Source organism: Sycon ciliatum, chromosome 13 (assembly GCF_964019385.1).
Source record: "Sycon ciliatum chromosome 13, ocSycCili1.1, whole genome shotgun sequence".
Lineage (NCBI taxonomy): Eukaryota > Metazoa > Porifera > Calcarea > Leucosolenida > Sycettidae > Sycon > Sycon ciliatum.
Window position 1 is genome coordinate 19,193,383 of NC_088655.1, and position 22,914 is coordinate 19,216,296.

The following is a 22,914-nucleotide window of genomic DNA, read 5'->3' on the forward strand; positions in this document are numbered from 1 at the left end:
GGCATCCGTATATTCATGACAGAGTGTCATAGTACTCTATGTCTCAGTGAATTCCCTCTATGGGGCACCGAGGTTTATGGAGATGGTACGCTTTCCAATGGCCGAAGAGTTGGAAAGCCGATGTCTTTGTGGGTAACTTGAGCTTAATTATGTGCTCAAACTCCATGCGAAGTCACCATTGCATGTCGACCCACCGTGCTCACAGCAGAGACTTCTGTGTGCGTGTGTGTTTGTTGTTGTGAAAGTGCCAAGACCAGTGGACCACAAAGCCTGCTGCTGTTTCGTAGACTACGTGTCCTGTGCTGCATGTAGCCAGTCGAGCTGCTATGAGTGCGAAATCATTAGTCCGGTAAACACACCATTTGACGCCCATCGCCGGAGGCCGCTGAATAATAGAGCTGCTACAGCAGAAGCCATAGTAACTTGTGCTGGGATTGCACCATTCAACAGCTTGCAAGGCTGAAGAATTGACCGCCACTATTCAGCCTGGTCTACACCACACACCAACAGACACCAAGACAGAGGGGTTGTCTTATTTCTTCCAGAGTCATAATTTCATCATCTACAACTACACTACTACTAGTATTGGAATAACAAGACTACTTCCAGGTAGTAGTAGTAATAAGACTACTTCCAGGTAGTAGTAGTAATAAGACTACTTCCAGGTAGTAGTGCGTCAGTATGGTTGGGCATGTAGCTTCAGGAAGAATTGCGTTAAGAAGAGCTGCACTCGAGTGCGTTCACAAGGCGAGCAAAAACCTTGATTGTCCAAACACAATAGAAAATTTACAAAATAGAAAACGAATACTGCAAGCCCTGCTTGATGGCATACGGTGTGTGAAAACAATAATGAATTTAGGAGAGCAGAAAGGACCACGCTGTGTGACAGTTTTCTAGATTATGCAGTCTACAACAATTATCAACGAATGCGTGCTGCAGCGGAAATAGAGAGTGAGAGAGAAAGGGGGGGGGGCACAAGAAGGGGGAAAGTCCAAAGGAAGAATTCAAGTGTCACAAGTACCCTGAACAATAGGGATTGCAAGTGATTGGTGTGAAAGGGAAAGAAACGAGAAGACCTGCTTCTACTTCGAAAATATTTGAACATATGAAAGTCATGAATATACTTATCGGCAAATATCAAGTCAAGCTAGGTGTGAACATGTGTCAATGATCGCTGGATACCTAATCAGTTAGTGAGCAAATGCTGCTACAACAAATCTTTGGTCGAAAAAAAGGATTGATGTGGACGAAATTAGAGAAGGAGAAAGCTTGCCAATTGAGGACAGATCAAACTAAGCGTGAACAAATTGCAGAGGATTGACAATGGCTCTATGACCCCGGTTTGGATCAGATCTTCGACTACGAGGATATGGTGAACTTGGACATCTGTGCAGAGCAGACACTCCACACAGACATAGCACGCTCATGCCTGCCATGCAGCGGGCTATTCTGGGCATTTGCAGTTTATGATGAACTTGGACATCTGTGCAGAGCAAGACACTCCACACAGACACAGCACGCTCATGCCTGTGACATGCAGTCGGCTATTCTGGCCATTGACAGTTTATGCCGAGGCGACGGAGGAAGACTCGCTGGTGCTGTCGGGAGCCTGCTTGAAGTGCGGGTTGGTGATGGCTGCGTTGCCGGCCATCATCATTGTCTCCTCGTGCTCGTTGTGTCTTCCGAGCGTCGACGTGCCGAACGAGTCCTTGCGGTTCAGCGACGAGTTGCGGCGCAGGCTGTCGTTGCCCAGGACAACACTGCCATTGGAAGCCGATTCGCCGCTCTTGCTGCTGCCGTTGCTGCGCTGGCTGTCTTTGCGCGACAGGCTGCTGAACGGCTTGTTGAGGCTGGCCAGGCTGGTGCGGCTGAAGCGGCTCATGCGGCTGAAGCGGCTGGCGCCCGCCGAGGTGCTGCGCGTCTTGCCCAGCGAGGAGCTGCCGCCGCTGCTGCTGCTGGTGGAGAGCAGGCCGGTGGAGATGGCCGTCTCGCGGACCGTGTTGCGTATCTCGCGGTTCAGCACCACGCACAGCACGAACACGCCCAGGCCCTGCAGCGTGGTGGCGATGGCGAACAGGTACTCGAAGATGCGCGCAGTGGTGCCTGTGCTGGCCAGAGCCACGAACGCAAACACCCAGACGATGCTCAGCTGGTTGAAGATGGTCAAGTTGATCTTGGTCTGAGCACGGCCCCTGTGGTAGGTAAAAAGAGAGAGAAAGAGAGAGAGAGAGAGAGAGAGAGAGAGAGAGAGAGAGAGAGAGAGATAGATAGATAGATAGAGAGAGAGAGAGAGAGAGAGAGAGAGAGAGAGGGAGAGAGAGAGAGAGAGAGAGAGAGAGAGAGAGAGAGAGAGGGGAGAGAGAGAGAGAGAGAGAGAGAGAGAGAGAGAGAGAGAGAGAGAGAGAGAGAGAGGGAGAGAGAGAGAGAGGGAGAGAGAGAGGGAGAGAGAGAGAGAGAGAGAGAGAGAGAGAGGACCAGTTATTACTGACAGCAGAAATGTGTTTAAAAAAAAAGTAAATTATCGTGTCCGTTCTCGAAGGGAACTCACGATGGCCGCTAACACCCGGTAAACACTAGCAGCAGAGACGTGTGTTAACAGTCATACCAAGAGTAGATAAACAAGAGTGTGAAACTCGCGGATGGGTAGGCCCACGGCGGAATTTTTTGTTGACGTAATCTCTTCGACGACGCACGAGCTGCGAGGCTTTCGGAAAGTTTTCCCTCGTGCTCTTGGCCGGCTTTACACTACAAGGTCGGTGCCCAGCACGTGCTCTCACACTGCTCCGCGGCGAAATGCGCGTTCTTCTGAAAAAAGGTGACGTCAACAAAAAATTCCGCCGTGGGCGGGGGTATCTGCAGATTATGCAGGAGAGATCCGGAGTTGCACACTCTTGTTTATCTACTTCTGGTCATACCCTGCTCTAAACTGAGCATGTAGAGTATAGATAGAGCAACTGGTTGTCAGGCTGCCAATGCGAATCTCAGCGAAAAGGTACAGAGAGTCTACATGCGAGCATTCGTCCTCTTTTTTTCTTCTTTTTCTTCATCTACACCATCTTTTTGCACGTGTGGATTGCGCGTCAACAATTCGACACAAATCCAAGAAAATTGATCAAGGTGATTTCTTGTCTTTGAAAGTGAATTAGTGACGATAATCTTCCACTGATATTTGACTCTAGAAAACGTTCCTTAATAATATGGAAGAATATACAGAGAAATCTGTCTAAGACGACCGCTCAAGGGACCTTCAAGATGTGGTCCCTGTTACCAGGTGGTCTCCTTATCCAGGGTGAATTGACTGGAAATAGCATCCCTTGCTCCTGATTCCAGTGGTCTTCTAGGACAGGTGGCCGCCTTATCCGAGTGGCCGCCTTGACAGGTTCTACTATACATGTACTTAACCTCTTCGTCCCTTTCAGACATGGGTAGACCGTCTACTATCGACTGTGCATTCTGCATTATTTTTCTCAATTTTACGCTTTCCTGCACCTCAGAGTGACTTACTTCTTGACGTCGTACTTGGAGATGCTCTTGCGGTTCAAGGTCCTGAGTACCAGTATGAAGACAACTATGTTGACCAGCCAAATAGCACCCATCTCAGCGATGAAGGTGCCGAAGTACCAAGAGCTGCTCTTGAACCAACAGCTGCAAGGGCAAATGAAGAGAAAGTGGGAGGTTTGTTAATTGCATAGAGATAACATATACGTACACACACGCTCGCACACTCGTCAACACACGCCCGCGCTCGTACATACAAACACACACACACACAAACATACACAGACGTGCACACACACATACCCACACACATGTACGCAGACCGGCCGGCAGCTATGAAGAATACGTACTAGTGCTTCGAGACGTAGACGTCCTGGTGGCCAGCAAACTCAGCCAAGATGGTAATCAGAACCATACAGGAAGGAATACCTGTAGTACACATGCAGACATACACAGATACACACACACACGTACACACATATCCACACACATATCCACACACATTCACACACATACACAAAACACACATGTGCACGCACAATGACAATGCAGAACAAGAATCATAAGAGAGAGAGGCATGGTGATAGGGTGTGTGTGTGTGTGTGTGTGTGTGTGTGTGTGTGTGTGTGTATGTGTGAGTAAGAGAGAGAAAGAAAGAGAGAGAGAGAGAGAGAGAGAGAGAGAGAGAGAGAGAGAGAGAGAGAGAGAGAGAGAGAGATAGAATGAAAGAAAGGGCGGGGGAGTGAGAGATAAAGAGAGACAAGACAGTACTACCGGGCACCGAAGAACGGAGCACTAAAAAAACAACAAAAGTAAACCACTTGAAAAACAAGTCGATGCGGCTCACATTGCGATAGTCGAATTAGCAATGACAAACAGGGTAGATGTGTGTATTTCGTTACAAAAAAATTCTAAAAAGGTCGGCGTGGAGACAAGAAACCTAATATCGATGAAAGTAAAGTCAGCGCACTCATACCACAAGAACAATGGAACAAAACCTTAAGATTTGAACATCGTTATTCATGTGATAACCGTCAGAAATCGTCATCCCACCGAGGGTTGGCTGAGAATTTACTTTCATCGATAACAATTTCTAAGTTAGGTGTGGCTGATACTCCGGACAATATGGTACTCACCCCAGCCGATCAAGTGGTAGTAGTTCATGATGTTCTTGGACTTGCGGCTGAAAATTGTCACCAGATTGCGGTACAGGTTGATGGCCATCACCAACGACCTGTAAAGCACACGCGCCGCACACGACAGAACACATTGAGCAGCTAACTGCAGTGAACATTGAAACGTAACGGAGACCGTTTTTAATACTTATAATAAAAATCACCGGAGGATGTACCCAGTGCAGGGATGAATTTACTGCCATGTTTTTGCATAGCAGTTTTTCCTATGCAAAATCTCAATTGTGGCGTAAGCTACAAAAAGCATGAATAGCCTGTACATGTATGTATCGCAGTTTTCTGCGTGTCACTGTGATTCTTGAGTAACAGTAGATCGATTTTGCGTAGCAAACTGCGCTGCGATACCCGATAAATTCATCCCTGCAGTGTGCTGACAGTGCTCAATCTGTATAATAAAAATCATGTAAAGGAGGAAATTTTCCTTTAGCCAGCGGAGAGGGCTCAACCCAGTAACATGGAGCACTCTAAGTCACCTGATGTTTGCATTGTGCAAGAAACCCGGAGTTGCAACGAACTCTGTAAACCTTTTTTGTGCCTTTTTTGTGTAATTATGTATATCATGGACATAGCTATCAGTCACAAGAGCAACCACATTCCTACCTATCAAGATTAGTGTGCGTGCTGAAGAAGTTGGTTGGTTGTTGTTCATGGAGATTCGCCACCCCCCTTTCCTCTTACCCCCCCCTTCCTCTTACCCCCCTTCCTCTTACCCCCCCCTTTCCTCTTACCCCCCCCCCCCACTCACCAGCACATAGTTGCCAGGACAAAGAAGTGCATGAGGATGGCCATGGCGTGACACGTGGTGTTGCTGCCGGTGCTCTCCGCGCCCACCAGCAGGAAGAGCAGTGAGCAGAACATGCAGAAACTGAAGCAGAACGTGATCTTCATGGCACTCATACCGCGTAGTTTCTAACACAACAGTAGCAGCAGCAGCAGCAGCAGAGAAGCATAACAGCAGCAAACACATTTACTTCATTGTTCTGTCCAGCTTGGGTGTATGGGCAGGCTTCTGGACTGTCTGAACAGGGAGTCGCTCTGCATGCTTATCACTCCGTACAGCTATCGCTAGTGAGCTGTGCCGTTGCAGAGCAACTGGTCTGGCTGATGGTGTTATAATGAAAGCAAGTCATCGCCATGTCTGCAAGGGAAAGCAGTGTGTTTATCAATGCAGGGTTGATGATGAATGAGTGAGTGGCGAGTGGGTGAGTATATCAAATACAAGCAGTGGAAGATGCTCGTGGTGGGGAGTTGATGGTGCGGAGCAGAGAGTAAGCAGGAAGGACAGAAAGAGGAAGTAGGTGAGTGAGTGAGAGACAGGTAGGCAGGCAGACAGGCACACATTCTGGTTATACATGCATAGTGATAGAAAGACACACACACACACTTACACCCCCCCCCCCCCCCCTTCCCACACACACACACATGGGAAGACAGCGAACCAGCCAATTCGACCTACCTTGAACAGTGCAATGACGATGCAGGTCAATCCCAGCCCGATCATCGACAGGATACCACAGGCCAAGCTGATAATGGACAGCGTCTCCGTGTGCTCATCCATGGTTGGCGAGTAGCTGGCCAGGATGGCAAAGTTTGTGAGATGCTCACAGCTGCACTTGGTGCTGGTCACATTGGAGAAAATCTTGCGGCACCCTACGTGATCCAGAAACCAGCAGCAAAACACGACACACCACTGTGAGCTTGAGCATTGTGATAGACGGGAAACAGGGATGCAAGTTGATGTGTTAACACTTCAAGAACCCGCCCGAGTCTAGTGGAATGGCCGTTAGTCGACCTAGAAAGGAAAGGAGATTCAACGCTGACTTCCCATTGCCTATTTGATGATATGAACATTGCAGTAATTGTATGACGCATGTATGTTTACCTTCGCTAGACCACATTCTCTTCTCGTAGTTCCAGTGAACGCATCGATGTTCGCATGTCACATTGATGGCGCACGCGTCGTGCCTGAGCGTGAACACCACGTCCTCGGCCAGGTGTGCGTGGTCAATTCCGCTGACGTTCAGCGCCACCACCGGGGACACAATGCTCTCCGAGTCCGGCACGGTCTTGCGTACGAACAGCTTGTCGTCGTCGTAGAGAACCAGGTTGACCACGCTGGGGTTGTTGGTGTTGAGCAGTTCACGCGGTACGGTGATGTCGGCGAGTTCGTCGCCGCTGCCCGCTGGTCGGCTGGGCGCGTGATGCGTGGCGCTGGTGTTGGCCAGCATGAGCTGAAGTGACACACAGGCGTACATGAACACACACGCATGCATGCACATGCACACACACACACACACACACGTGCACACACACACACACACATGTACACGCGCACATGTGCACACAAAGACGTTGAACAAAAAAAATTAAAGATGCCATGTCTATTCAAACGACTCCACAAAGAGCAGTTATTCAACCCTGATGCAGGCATCAAACTCTCCATGCTGATGGACATGGACGTTATGATGAGAAATCTGATTTCTTCTGCAATCTGAAAGATTGCAATTGCCTGAACGATTCGATTTGAAGTGAAGCCATCAGACTATGGGATTTAGGTGACCTTGCAAGATGCAGAAGAGTGCTAAACATGCTTGTGCAAAGCCGAGTGCGGAACACAAGTATTCGTATACTATTCAACATTTCATGGCTCGTCCAACGAGTGCCAGGAATAAATTAATGCGAATGAAAGGTGACAGCCAACCATGGCATTTCAATCAGGCTGTTGCCTTTAGCAAGTCTAGTGGAGTTGACTCAGTTGTGGATCCAGGAGGGGTGGGGGATTCCTGGATTACGCGAAACCCCCTGAATTTCGGAAAGGTAATACTGAAAACCATATGCACATACACATACAGGCATCAGCTATCCAGTTTTGGCTAAAACTGGAAACCCCCTCTGTAGAAATCTCTGGATCCGCCCCTGGAACTCTCGACTGCCAGCTTCACTCACCTTGCCCTTGCCGCCGGAATGCCGATAGACGCCCATGCGAATGCCGGTGAAGGACTGGCGGGAGACTTTCTTAGCACTGATAGCTATGTTCTCCCTGCACAGAGGAGGTAGAAACACAATGCACATGCCCCGGCTCGGATTAGATGTAAAAAGAATTTGTGTGAAAGGCCCTTTATATGAACAATCATAGAACATGATATCACTGGCCTGGCACAACAAAATAATGAAAAAGCAAAACATATTTCTTTCTAAAAGAAAAAGAAATTTAAACTTGACGAGCTGTAAAAATACGTAGGTTTCCCAATGGCATCAACACTGACAACAGTCATGGACGCTCTACTTATCACATGACAACAAGATAATTTAATTATTTATTTATTTTATTCCAAGCAACACATGGCTGGGGTAGCCAATGACCACTTTGCGTGGAATGTACAAAGTAAAGGGACGTACGGGTGTGAGTAAACCTAACTAGCTTCCATAACTATATAGTCTGAAGGTGCAGCAGCTAGGCACACAACTGACAGAGTACCCAGACATTCAACGACCTGACACCTAGCTCCAACAGAAAAGAGAAGAGATTTGATTAGAGTTATGGGGAAAAGAAAACGCCTGCTTAGAATATTCATGATAACAACGTGTTGACAAGTCACACGACTGGTAAATTTCGTGTTTCTCTTGAACGCGATTGCGGTCCCAGGATGTAACAAAATTACAGTGAACCTGCGTTTACCGGACCGTGTACCATGCACAATCCTGTATTGACTGGACAGAATTTCATGCACCAAAGAGCTGTGGATCGAACGTGCATCCATGGATCAATGGCGGATATCATGGTAGATTCCGCTGCACCAGGAGCATCCGGTGAAGGTAGGTTCTGATGCATACAGGGGCGTCGCACACGGTACGGTCACTACGGTATTGACCGTACCGCTATTTGCCCCAAGTACCCCGAGATTCAATACAATACACCGATTTGGGCTCTAAATTTCCAAAATTTTCGGCTCAGCCATCCATCCCCCACGAGTAAATTGTACTTCAGATGGCTGACCGTACCACACTGAAATACCTTCCGACACCCCTGGAATAGAATATGACACCTGGTTAGATAGAGCCATGACTCACATTGGCTTGGAGAAGCTGTTTCCGTCTGGCTTGCCGTGCAGGTAGGTGCCGCCAAAGCCCTCCAGCGCCACCGAGATGTTCTTGGCGCCGTCCTTGCTGCTGCGCAGCGCGTCCGGGCTGGCCGTCAGGACGGAGTCGACGGCCTGCAGGGCCTTGTCCTGTGATGCTGCACTAGCGCCGCGCAGCGACAGCAGGTCAGCAATGTGATCTAGAGGACACACACACACACACACACACACACACACACGCACACAAACACACACACACACACACACACACACACACATAGGACATCGAAAATCTACTTCAATGAAACATATTTGTGAAACATCACTCCAACACTCCAATAGCAGTATACTCACTACGAGTAAAATAAAATCGTTTTTTGTTCCACCAAAGATTCTTGGTTAGAGGGAAGCGAACCAACGCACCAAGCACAGAAGCCACAAAGTTTCGACTAGGTATTCCATACCGTTCTCTAAAGGCCGAATGCAGTGAAAACTACATGCTGAGCGACATTAGAGGACAATGACGTACATACTAGACAGCTACTATTCCTTACCAGCCACCTCGTTGATCACGCTCGGTGACAGCTCATCTACGGTGAGCTTATCCAGGATCAGGTCAGCCACCTGGTCCGCATTACCAACGTCGATGATGTTGGGGAAGTCCTTGCTCTCGGTTGTAATAACAGGTGCAACAGTCGTGGACGGGATCTGGAAAACAAAACGAAAATATATTGAGGGATAGATGGAGAAATGGATAAATAGATGGATGGATAGAGAAATGACATTACAGGAGCTGCCAGATATCGAGTACATGTATTTCAAAGGTTGGAGCGGGGTTTTAGGAAGACCAGAAGCCTATCATCCATGATCGGTCTTTGTTCTAGTCATGGTTAGTTCTTCGGAGCATTCTTCCATTCATACCTATGCCATTCTCCTGTAATACACTCTCCAATGAGTTTCCAGTATGAACATACATGCATGGTGGAACACCGGCCAGTAAAGCACTATGCTATAACAAATATACGTGACGACATACAGACGTGTGTGTGTGTGGGGGGGGGGGTACGTGTGTGTGTACGTGTGTGTGTGTGTGTCTGTGCGCGCTTGTGTGTATGCGCACAAGGATGGGTGCATGTCGACAACACACTCCATGCTCACCTTGGTATCGCAAAGTATTCCGTTGTGTGTGGCTGGACACTTGCACTTGAAGTGAGCAATCAGGTCCTGGCAAGTTGCACCGTTCTTACATGGGCTGCTTGCACACTCATCAACATCAACCTGAGCAGTATTGTGGAAAAACAGAAAGGTCCCAGACTGTCCAATGGAGTGCTCGATGGCCAAGGACACAGCTACTTGCAACAAGAAGACGAGCGAGAAAGCGGCGTGATTTTGAGTTTCACTCATAAGCAGGCAATCAACCACGCGTGCAGCTCACTTGGGACACGGGGGGGTTGCACCCCTCTGAACATTTCGACCTGGGTTCAGCATGCATATAATGACCATGAATGACATGCACCAGCCGTCCTACACATATGCGGCTGTGCACTCCCCTTGAAGGGGGACCAGCTACGCCCCGTGATCAACTGTTGGCTGATGATTGCCTTAGTGTGTTTGAAACTCACACTCACAACATTGTCTTACTCGTCTCCTCGCCGTGAGCAGGAAAACTGCACCAGGTGAAAAGGATCAGGACGGACGTTTTATTCCCACCAGTCAGGGTATATTCTAGGACGAATTTCCAACCGGTTACGGTCCAATGAAGAGTGGGGGTCCGGGGGTCCCCCGCGGAAATGTTTTTCAAAATACAACCCAAATATGGCACTCGACATGGTTCGACCGTACGGACCGTACAAACTCGTGACCCTAGTACCAGCCCACGCGGCTTCGCTGGAAGTATCCGTCCAGAAAAAAGCGTTTGACCATTCACAGCTCCATTCACCCACAGAAAAGTACGGGCGGTTGGAACTGATTTGTAACTTTTCAACCGGTCGCCAACAATTTCAACCGGTCGAAAACCGGTTGGGGCGGTTCTAGAAAATTCCCTGCACCTAACAATGGCCACGCATAGAAGTTTCTTTGGGGTAATCCCCATCATGTACTTGCCAGACTTGATCAGATTCACAATTTGGTAAAGTTCTGTGTTCACGACAGTGAAACCTGTCTAAGACGAGACTGCCCAGGGGACCATCCAAAACGGGGTCTCTGTTACCAGGTGGCCTCCTTATTAGGGGTCATTTGACTGGAAGTAGCATCCCTTGGTCCTGGTTGCAGCAGTATTCTAGGACAGGTGGTCGCCTTGACAGGTTTACTGAATCAAGAATCACCATCGGTCTTAGAGTCTATTATACCTACAGGGCAATGGTTATGACATCATGGCTTGAAGTTTTTTTTTTTGCCAAATGAGCTCATTGTAAAAGACCATGCTTTGTACCAGCAACCACCACTCTATACCAGGGGTCGACTGTTCCTCGCTGCCGGAAAGGACGAACGGGAAAACGTACATGCAACTATGGACATTTACACACACACCCTAGAGGAGCTGGGCAGTTTGACGTACATGTACTGCACTGATCTGGTATGGGAGAGCCGAATGAAACCTTCTCCCCTCTATTGTCGCCATGGCTGGCTATCGCGCACATCACCTTTTCATTGGCTAGTGCCACGTGATTGTGGAAAAATAAAATAGAAAAAAAAGAAAACCAACATTTAAAACTCGTACCTTGTAGGCTAAATAAACCAACATTTTCATTCATTTATACATAGACTTACGCTGCAGAATTTTCCGGCCATGCCCGGCTGACACAAGCAGTTGTAGTACTTGCCCTTGACATTCTGGCAGGTCGAGCCCGATGAACAGTTGTTGCTCTTGCATGTGTCAACGAACGCCTCGCATCTTCTGCCAGTGTAACCTGGACAAGGGGGGTAGGTAATGCAAACAATAGGTTGAGAAAAACATCCGGAGAAAACAAACATCCGGAGACAGTGTACTGTTACTTCACAACTATTTGGTCAACCACTATTTCCCATACTTTCGGTGCATCTCTTCCAACCTAAAATGTCAATACACACACACACACATCACTGGCCAGTGGCTTGCTAAGTTCGTCGACACTCACCGGTGGCACATGTGCATTTGAAGTCGTTGATGAGATCCGTACAAATGCCGCCGTTAGCACACGGTGTCCTGGCGCAGGCGTCATCCAGGTCCTGGCAGATCGGAGCGTGTGTACCCACTGGGCACTGGCACTGGAATGCATTCACCTTGTCCACACACACTCCACTGCACGTGTATGGTGCAAGAGGTAATATAGGACACACAGGATGAATGAGAGAGGCGTGTAGCTCATGATATACAGATACAAAGAATTTGGTAGCAATGGAATTCACTCAACTCTATGCAAAGACACCATGGGTCTGATGAAAACTCGTATGCATGAGGGGAGGAATACAAACAGTGAGAGACAGACAGAGGCACGGACAAAGCGACTCACAGACAAAGAGACAAAGAGACAAGGCAGAGCGAGAGGAAAGAGAGAGAAAGGACAGAAGAGAGAGAGTGGAAAAGTGAGGAAAGTGAGGAGTGAGGGAGAGAAAGTGGGAGAAAGTGTGTGTGGGTGGGTGTGTGCTGGTGGGACGGGCGGGTGTAGACACCAACAACCCAACTCCGGCTTCCACATTGCCTATATTGATCACGAATACTCATCACTCACTTGTTAGTGCATGGGTTGGATGCACATTCATCAATGTTCACTTCACAGTGTGTACCCTTGTAGCCAGCTGGACACTTGCATGCATATGACTGGTTGCCGTCAATGCACTGTCCTGGACCGCAACTGCAGCACACAACCACACAGAAATGCTTTCTTTTATCTTTCTCTCATCACCCATTCTTTTCACTTCCCCCTCCATAATTTGCTACCATGCTATTGAGAATCTATGCTCGTTTGGTCCTGCGAATTCAAATGAAGCAAACAAACGAAAACAAAACAATACAGCATCGTCAAGTGCTGGATCACACCCATTGCCTGCGCACAAGGCTCAACACATGCCAGGTTTACAGAGGCAATGTACGCAGTCGAACCCAGGCAGGCTAATGGCCGTACCTTACAGTGCCAACATTAAATTTCTACATCCTCCGAGAGGTAAAGTATCAGCCAAGCCCTAGTTGATCAAATACAGATGCTACATTGTACAGTCAGACCTCGCTTATTGTTTGTTTGTTTGTATTCTTTATTTAGAGTGGGAAGTCCAAAACAGGCCCTAGCCTAATAACAATGGTCCCACTAGTGAGGGAATGCTGTATATCTGTGCATAAGCCTAGCGGATCCGGTCCTCTTTTATCCGGATCCCTCGCCGTCCGGAAGACCGTCCGGAAGTCCGGAAGAAAATCGTTGGTTACCGATTTACAGCATAGGTCAAGCATACATAATAATTATAGTATGTGTTCGATTATCCGGTTCCCTCGCCTATCTGGATATTTTTTCTGGAAAACGGATGTGTGCGGTTACGCGAGGTCTGACTGTAGTACCACAGGGACGGCTGAGCCGGTCTGGTTGGTCAGGCCGTGACCAGAACAACTGTTTGGCCTACCGACACGTGTAATTTAAATTACTATCCGCAAAGTAACGTTATGAAAGACTTTGGTAAGGCGGGAACAATCGAAACCTGCTTCTGCTGGTCTTGTGTAGCCATGAAGCCAGTGCAGCCTTTGAGGGACAGTGTTGTTGGCGTTGTTTATTTTATTTTACATCGCATGTCAAACGGGCAGTTCTGCCCAATAATATGAAAGCGATGACAACCAGTAAGAAGAGTGTACAGTCAGACATTGCTTAACCGCACACATCCGTTATCCACAAAAGTAGCCGGATAGGCGAGGGAACCGAATAATCAAGCACACATACTGTATTGATACATGGCATTATGCTGTAAATCGGTAACCAACGATTTTCTTCCAGATGGCGAGGGATCCGGATAAAAGAGGACCGGATAAGCGAGGTCCGACTGTACTCATTGAACACTACCAGACTAAGCGCTCGATTACAGTATTGCCATCGCGCCAATTCAAACATACGGAGGTTCTGTTTTAGAACTCAAACAGCACTCCCTTTCACGGCTCTACACCATAAATATAAATACTCCACAGTACGGGGCCTTACCTGACACGCGCACAATCGTCCACGCTGGCGTCGCACCTCTGGCCCGTCCAGCCCGTCTGGCACACGCACGAGTAGCCCGACGGCGTGTCGCGACAGTTGCCGTTCATGCACGGACTCGACTGGCAGTCGTTAGTGGCACTCTGGCATCGGTCTCCATGGAAACCAGGTCGGCACGTGCAATTGTACATGTTGACCAGGTCTTGGCAGCTGTGAGGGAATTGAACGGAGAGAAGAGACAGTTGCTTAGATGAGCGCTTGAGAAAGGAATTTGAAAGTGCCGGAGAAAGATCACCCCAATTTTGCTAACTATAATTTGGCTCACAGGGACAGTATTTCCTTCTGCTCACATCAGCACTCCAGTTACTCTAATTAGTAAAACATGCATTTCTCTAACGCAAAATCTGAACACAATAATGTAAGGACGTATGTATGTATGTACGCATACACACACACGCATGCACATGTATGCTACACTCATACACGTGCACACACGTACATGTGCATACACGTACATGTGCATACACATACACATACACACACACACACAAACACACACGCGCACTGACTACAGCGGCTTACGTTGCCTGATTGAGACACGGCGAGCTAGCACATTCGTCCACGTTCACCGAACAGTCCAACCCTGCGTATCCTGGCTGACACTGGCACACGCTGCTGTTGATGAAGTCAATACAGTGGCCTTGCGGAACACTGCACTGGCCGGCGTTGCAGTTATCAACAAGCACTGTATGTTGTACAACACAACAGGAAGCACAAAGTCAGAGGTGGCAATAGATGATATGCCAAATAATGTGAAGCTAGACTTGGGAGTGCATTGCACACCACTTGCATACCAATCATACTACAGTGTGTATATGGCAGGCGCTGAGCTCTGCAGGAGCACAAGTCACAGGTAACCATGCAACTTTGAACTCTGTACGCACTTGCTCTGCAATGCTCTCCCACGTCTAGCTTCACGCTATTTGGCATATCATGTAATGCAGCATGATGCCAGTCAGAGACTGATAAAATTGAACAAAACTCATTATCGTGCTGATCTAGCCCTCTTTGCGCACTTTATTTTGGCCTACAAGAATAATAATTCTCCCGTGGAAGGTGTTAGGATGAACCCGAGATGTATTATCGTCAGCTGGATGCCTACTGTATTGTCAAACGAAACATTTAAAAGTGCTGTTTGCTGAATACAATCTACTCCATTATCACACACACACGTGAAGGAGTTAAAGTTGGCAAACAGAAGCAGTCACCAATACAATTCTGTGGTGATGATAGAATGATACTCTCTGTGCGATTTCAATCGGTTACGATTGCGATCGGTCTGGAAGTCTGAGCTCCGTGTGTGAGACTTAACAAGGCCAAAACAGCTCCAGAGATTGAGTTGAAACAGTTTTTAGGAATGGTCTTTTTAATGTTGCCATTTCCGTACAATCATTGAGCACTTACGGAGCTTTCTGAGAATGGCTACCGAGCCAGTGCTTGCGGTCTGGGTGCCCGCAATGTAGATAGCCTGTGCCGATTGGCGACCGCCGCTTGTCGTCACGTAGAGAGCCGAGTCGGTCAGTGAGACTGGCAACGGCACGGCGGTGCCTGGCGCGGGAAAGACGAAGCGGTCGATCTTGTGCATGCGAGCGCTGTACTTGTAGACAAAGTAGCGCCCATGCTGCTCCTGCCCGGCAATGTAGGGCCCGTCGAGGCCCTGCCCGGCCGCGTCGTCAAGCGTCTCCAGACCGATGACAGTGCCGTACTGGCCGGCGGTGTGCGACAGCAGAGCGCCGGTGCTCGGCTGCACGGTGCTGTAGAACACCAGCGGGGAGTTGCGATTGAACGCCGTGCCACCTGCAGTGCGTCACACACACACACACACACACACACACACACACACACACACACACCGGGGAGGGGGTGAAGACAGAATAATTATAGTTAGAAATATCGTAATATAAAAAGAACACATTCCGCCGTAATCATCGTACAACAAAGAAAAACAGAGGGTTAACCGGGTGTTAGCGGCCGTCGTGAGTTCCCTTCGGGAACGGACACGATAATTTACTTTTTTTTTCATCAGTGGAATTATCGTGACTGAGCGTAATCCGTACAAAACAATGATTAAGTATGCAATAATGTGTTATCGTATTTCAACGATTATACATGTGCGTCACATTCGATTAGAAGTCCCACCCCTGCTTTCACGTTACTAATATTGTCTAAAGTATATTCACATAAGTAGGTCGTAACTCTCGGTTTGAAGTCGCGTGTCCGCAATTCCGAATCACATGCATCTTGATGGGAAAAGGCCATAGATATGGCATGTGATTTTCACTAGTTTGAGGGAAAGACACAAACGGGAAAAGTGACAAAAGAGTAGCAATATTTCCACTGAAATTCGTCCAAGGGTGCCCCAGGGGCGTGCTCGGCCCCCCAACTAGGGGGGTGCACGGGAGCCGAGGGGAGCCCCCCCCCCCCCCGGCGATTTTCTGCAATTTGTTTGCAACCTTTCTTGAATTTTAGAGCATATTTGCATACATTACAATTGCAATTACCCAGATTGAAAATTTTTGGGGGGGGTGCACATGCCCCCCGTGCCCATCGCCGAGCACGCGCCTGTGCCCGGTAGACCGAAGTGCCCAGATAATTTCGGGGTCCGAAAAACTGAGGCATGAGTGCAAATACATGTACTTACTGAGAACCAGGGTCTCGCTGGTGCTCATGACAACGATGCCAATAGTTGTGACCTGTTCCATGATGATAAGTATTGCATGGGCTACTCAGGAATGACTTCACCGTTCACAGAAGGTGACGAACAGGCAAGAGCAAAGTGAGAAATTTTCAAATTGTTTTTCTTGAAGAACTGGAAATGTGTGCTCGTGCTAAGACTCACACATTTGATTGTACTTACTGAGAACCAGAGTCTTGCTGGTGCTGATGACACTGATGCTGTGCACGGACGCCAATCCCGTCCACGACGGCAGCACATTGAGCTCCCAGGCCTTGGTGGCGCCAGCGCTGGTGACTGTGAACGCCATGGCGTACGCCGCGGTCGTCGCGGTGACCGCCGTGCCATTCGTGTTGCCGCCAGCGACCACCACGCGTCCCGCCGTGTCCACGGCGACGGTGTGAGCGCTGAAGGTTGCCGTGCCGATCGTGAACGTGGACGCGGTGGTTGCCGTGGTAGTGCTCATCATGCGTACAAACGAGCGCAGCACTCCGCTCACCGTATGCGCGCCCGTACTATATAGGGTAGCGCCGTCGTTGGACAGAGCAATCGCCTCCACCTTGGCGCCGCTGTGCGTCTTCTCCCAGAGCTGCGTTCCGTCAACGGCGTTCAGGCACATGACAAACGCATTCTGTGTGCTGCTGGATGCGTCCAGCGTGTTACCGGCCAGGTACACATGACCACCGCTGACGAACAAGGAGCTGGTGAGCGTGGCGGATGCCTTCGAATGGCTCTTCGTCCACAGAACGGTTCCGGCGGAGGAGCGACTGGTCACCACCACCGACTTGCTGCCGGTGCCTGCCGTCGTCCACGATGTGCTCGTTGAGTAAACATTTCCAGTGGCTTGGTCCACGGCCACTCCGCCGCCTGCGCTCGAAGCCGCGGCCTTCTTCTCCCACACCAGGTCGTATTCTGCAGACAAAAAAAAACGAACAGAGCAAAACCATTTTATCACGCATCAGTAGACGAAAGGTCCAATGTGAGAGTGTTTATCTTGCAACGAGACATTTTCAGCAGCTGGCTTAGTCCTCTGGGTCTTGTGGGGCTATTCTTTGTTGCATTGTAGATGTGATTCAACTTGTGTATAGCAATTTTCACCACGCATTGTAGGCCAATACTGAGCACTTCAGTGCTTTTAAACATGTCAACATATTTTGTTGCAAACAGGTATCATCATTCGTGAAGACAATAAACACGACTGCTGGTGAGGAAGGAGCCACTTTAGAAGTCCCCATCGCTCACCACGACGTCTCACTCTTCCGTGCAACCATTCACAATGTATCCTGGACGACTTGAGTTTCCCCTGCAATCTACACCCCCCTCCCCCGCTAAGTCGACAGTAAACCGCTTCTGATCATTTGAGCTATGATCGAGGATTGGGGTAGCTCAGCCGCCACGGGCCATTTGCAGACAGTGAGTTCATTCTCCGTTCAGATCAGGACTAACATAATTACGTACTCTGCGAACATAGAAGAACAATTTTTCACCGTTGCGTGTGACAGTATTACAGGATCTACTTTTTGTCCACCTAGCACTCTGGTTTGCACCACCTGTTTTCGCTCTGTATCGTTCCTCACCGCCAATTCATTTCAGGATAGCGGTACATTGGCAGTCTTCATCTGCCAGGAAGCTGCTCATACCCATCCGCATCATAGCCAACACATGGTAATGCGAATTGTCATCGTCGAGCTTCGCCGAAAGCCATGGCCCCGGTGCGATAGTGCCAGTTTGCAAGGTTCGTACTTTTAGAGAGGTAATTGAAAAATGGTAGACTTCGGCGACACATCCTTCCGGACTGCACGAAGAGAGGGGAAGGATGGGTCGATACCTACCGACACACTACTCTGTGGTTCGGAAAGCCAGCCTCCCACAATGTTCAAGTCGTTTGCAACACATTTGTCGATGTGTTTGGCGTGACATCAGCTTTTCGCCAAGTCCTCCTTGACTGGAAAAGGCCAATGACTTCGCTTCGCTGTCAGGCCACAGGGATCGGTGAGTCTCACAGACACTGTCGCAACATCGATATTCATCTGGCACCAACTAGTCAAACTAGCTCATGGCCCACGGCCGTGGAAGCCCACATGCACACCCCATTCACCGAGATCTTATCTTCCTCCTCACGCGAGAAGCGAAGGTGACAGAATTATGTCTACGAATAATTTTCTTTCACCGATGCGGAGGCGGTTTCTCTCTTACCTTGCGGAGTGGTGGTGGCCAACACCGTGCCCGCAAACAGGGCAATCAGGAGCGTGCACAGATTGCCAGCCATTCTGCCGTCCCCGTGGGGGTGAAATCTATAATGGAAAAGCAACTATCCACCGTCGACTAAGAAAAAACTCTTCACCAAGCGCTAGCGGATAACGTTTGTTCGGAGAGCTCGGAGCTGAACTTGATCAAGTGCTGAACACCGACTGAGTTGTCCAGGTTGGCGCATGCGCGATCGTCCATTGTGTTCAGGCACGTCGGCGCTTACTCATGAATCACTGATTGCGGCAGACAGCAGCAAGAAAGTGGAAGAAAGTTGTAAACACCTCGCACGATTTTCCTGCGTGCCTGTCAACGCCAGCCAATCAGCCGTCGGCGGTGAGAAGGCTGAACCTGTCAATTGCCCGTCCCAGACAGCGACCTCATGACTGGAGTGCCTAGTCAAGTCTTTACCGTGCCCACACCACGTACATGTACATGTAGATCTACAATGCATGCAGAAAACTGTCTTTGATGTCACTTCATGCTTGTGTTTTCTCTTGTTCCATTTCCCGAATTTGGGCTGTTTTTTTTTGCTTTGGTCCTACAACACTGATAAGTGATCATTATGGCATTCAGCAAGAATTACGGGTAGACGTGTGAGCAAGCAGGGACCCTGCTGTCCTGGCGCACAGTCATGCAAATCGAACACGACCGCCTCGCACCTGTGAATCACAACGAACAGCTGACGGGGGCTAATAGTAATAACTGTTATTCAATGTCAAGCCGAGGAGGCATGCGCACATGTCTGTGGTAAATCTGTCAGCGAACCTGCTCTTGGATGAGAGGCCCAACCAGGCAGCATTCCCAGATCTGCAGACATAACAACACAATAATGTCGAGTGCCTAGTGCCCACTTTGACTCAGTACGATCACGTACGAGTACATGTGCGATCGTGGACATGGAAATCCGGTCACACGTAGGCATGGGCGGGTAATGCTAGCATTGTGGCTGGCATTATAGTCCCTTCTTTCCAGGTGGCATAATGCTGGCATTATAACACCATTTCGCACGCAAAAGTGGCATTACAAGCATAATTGCCGGTCGACAACGGTGTCATGCATGAAGCTGGCTAGGCCCAGTTCCGAAAATCGTGCACCTGAATTAGGCCTCGACCAAATATGCTAAAAAAAGAGGATATTATGCTCGTCGCATATCAGCGAAAACGTCCATAATATGCCAAAGGCTTAGCAAGATATGCAAAAAGATATGCCAAAATATGCTCGACATAGGCAGAAAGTGTAGATCATTTCAGTAGAATTACAACCTTGGAATATTCATTGGCTTCACGCTATCATGCTTATGGTGCAAATCAAAACATATCCGGAATAGTTTGGCTGGGGTGTGTCCCCAGCAGCCGTAGCGATAGTGTTCATCCATGGAGAAATGTAGCAAACGCCTCAACCATTCCAAATTCATCCATAAAAGGCATTTCTGAACGCATTTTGTCCATAATATGAATGTTTTGTCCTCATTTTCTTCAGAATATTTGAATGATATGCTGGCTTCATTCCAAAATTCCCTTTGTCGCTCAATATGCCATATGTGAACTGTCTACTTTGGCCAACCGGACAACAAAGAAGTTGAGACCAAAGCCTGGCAAAGGCAAAGAGAATGTTTTATTTTCCTGCCCATGCTTACGTGATAGTGACGTAATACTCAGTGAGTCAGGTCGCTACAAGGGCGCCGGCTCCGGTCAATCGACTGAACTATGTTACTTCTATGTCCGAGCCAGTATACTGTATAGTTATAATTATCCAGAATGATTTAGTAGGTGCAGATAAAATTAATGCTCTTCACCGAAATCCGATCTCTTCGGTCTTGTGTCAGCCCTCCGCCACTCACCTGTACACCGCAAAGCGGCCTCAGGTCTGGGGCTGCACAACGCCCGGTGTTGGTTTTTGTGTCCCGAGATCGATCCGATTTCAACAACAAAAAATCGGATTTCATCGAACAGCACTTTATGTACAATGTAATGTACAGGTGCAGGTGAAATCCGACACAAAGTTGAAAACTCGCAGTTACCATAATACTGTAGTATCCCTGCCTTGCTAGTACTGAACTGTAGCTGACTACTACATCTACATCTATTTTTACCTCTAATCATGTCACATGTACACGTACACGCACTGCATGACTCTTGTCACTCCTTTACTGACAAGCCTGCAAAGCTAATTATATCACTTCTCACTACTTGTGTTTCTCTTGCGCTTGCTGGATTGCATACTACATATCTTTGCTAGTTTAGATCATCACACCTATATTATGTACATGTAGAACTAACACCCACATGGTGTACTGTACCTCCCTGACCCTGACTGAGGTCATGCGGACAGTCATGACCCTTTCTAGATCCTGTTTGCATCCATTTGCCAATGCCCTCCCTGGCCTCTGTTCTCCTCCAAAGTTCCGCTTGCTTCTTTCATCCTTATACATTTAGATACTGTTGCTATGCCTTCCCAAGTTCTGTTTGGACTGACACAACAGACTTTTGCCCTTTTTCATGACTCATGGCTCATGCAGACGCTATGATGATCTCCTTCCTTTTCGCCCTATAAAAGCTGCCATGCTTTACTCATTTCTTCAGAGCAGAGCAGAACATAAGAGAACAGTCATATTCCTTTCAGAGTCTCTCCTGGCAGATTGAGCCGGAGCAGTTATATTCCTTTCAGAGTCCCTCCAGGCAGATTGAGCCGGAGCAGTTGTATACATAACTTCAGGCAGATTGAGCCGAAGAACATAATATTAACCAGTCTTCTTGTGTGTGCCTCCTGATACCACTCGGCGACCTATTACACTGGTGGCAGCGGTGGGATTAATTTTATAATTGCTAGATTCGAACCCACCTAGTATCTGTATTACACTGGTGGCAGCGGTGGTTAAAGTTAACGACGTTCCTTTGTAAGATTCGAACCTACCTATTACACTGGTGGCAGCGGTGCGTGAATTCGTCCCTGTAGATCTGTTTACGCAACTTCAGTCTTGTTATGTTGTTACCATCCTTAGTCAATCGTTGTCGTCAGTCTCGTTGTTAGTACCTATTACATTGATGGCAGCCTCGAACGATGAGCGGAAAGCACCGTTAATTGGCCCCCACCGCGTTTCTAAACCCATGAGGACCTGAGAACGATGCAGAATCCCGGTTCGTCAGTCCATCCATACCGCAGATCGACGCTGTCACGTACGCATTTCGGCAAAATGGATCACCATCATTCTTCAGCGAGTTTCCATGCCCGGTATGTCCCTGGACTACAGCCACCGGTATATGTACGACCCAAGCGACGTCGGCCCTTTCGTCTTCGCCCATATTGCCGATTTTGCAAGCAGATTGGCCATGCCATAGCGTATTGCTATCGTCGTCGCGATACACGGCACATCTTCCCTTCAACCCAGGTATGTCACCATTCTTCCTCTATCCCTACTCAATCATCAACCCGGTCAAATGCAACTGTTACTAGTACACATGCCACCCCTATCGTGCAAGCTACGCCGCGTATCATGCAAGCTACGCCATCCCGTGACTGTTTCCATTCTGTGATCATGATCATTGCTGCCATATTCCTCTCACTAACTCGTTTTGCTGCCAAAGTTGCTCCCCTGCTAACATCTCTCACATTTAGTGTGTTTGCTACACTACACGCTATACACAAGGCCCTCCACGTTCCTTCAGCCACTCCATCCCACAGACAATCCCACTCCCAGTCCCCGCCCCACCATTCGATCAACAGCCTAGGACTCACAACCCTCCATATCCCTTCAGGTCCGTCCAGATACATGCGTTACCCAGTTTTAGATCGCCCAACATTCCGTCCCACTGACACTCCCCTACAACCGCTTTCTCCCCGGTCTGACCACAAAGTGTCCTAGCCTTTTCGTTACCCATCCCGATCATGTCCACCCCGTTCCGACCAAGCAATCCGTTTCAGACCCCAAATACAGTATATCCCGCAAGCACGCACTCCAATAACCAGTACAAGTAACAATGATATACCGCCACATGATGCGCGAGTCT

At 48.5% G+C, this 22,914-nt stretch overlaps 1 protein-coding gene across 1 annotated transcript; it reads right to left on the bottom strand.

Moving 5' to 3' along the window:
- Nucleotides 1-527: 527 nt before the first annotated feature.
- Nucleotides 528-19,064, bottom strand: LOC135829722 (adhesion G protein-coupled receptor E2-like). The gene is made up of 19 exons (XM_065342116.1): nucleotides 18,854-19,064; nucleotides 16,841-17,569; nucleotides 15,388-15,780; nucleotides 14,506-14,668; nucleotides 13,927-14,133; nucleotides 12,481-12,603; nucleotides 11,887-12,050; nucleotides 11,540-11,679; nucleotides 9,929-10,048; nucleotides 9,325-9,478; nucleotides 8,763-8,970; nucleotides 7,638-7,731; nucleotides 6,574-6,922; nucleotides 6,148-6,341; nucleotides 5,437-5,600; nucleotides 4,635-4,732; nucleotides 3,849-3,927; nucleotides 3,505-3,645; nucleotides 528-2,192 (listed from the first exon to the last, which is right to left on the bottom strand). Exons 1-19 carry the CDS (start codon nucleotides 18,924-18,926, stop codon nucleotides 1,565-1,567), a joined length of 4,221 nt encoding a protein of 1,406 aa, XP_065198188.1. The 5' UTR covers nucleotides 18,927-19,064; the 3' UTR covers nucleotides 528-1,564.
- Between the last annotated feature and the right edge of the window lie 3,850 nt (nucleotides 19,065-22,914).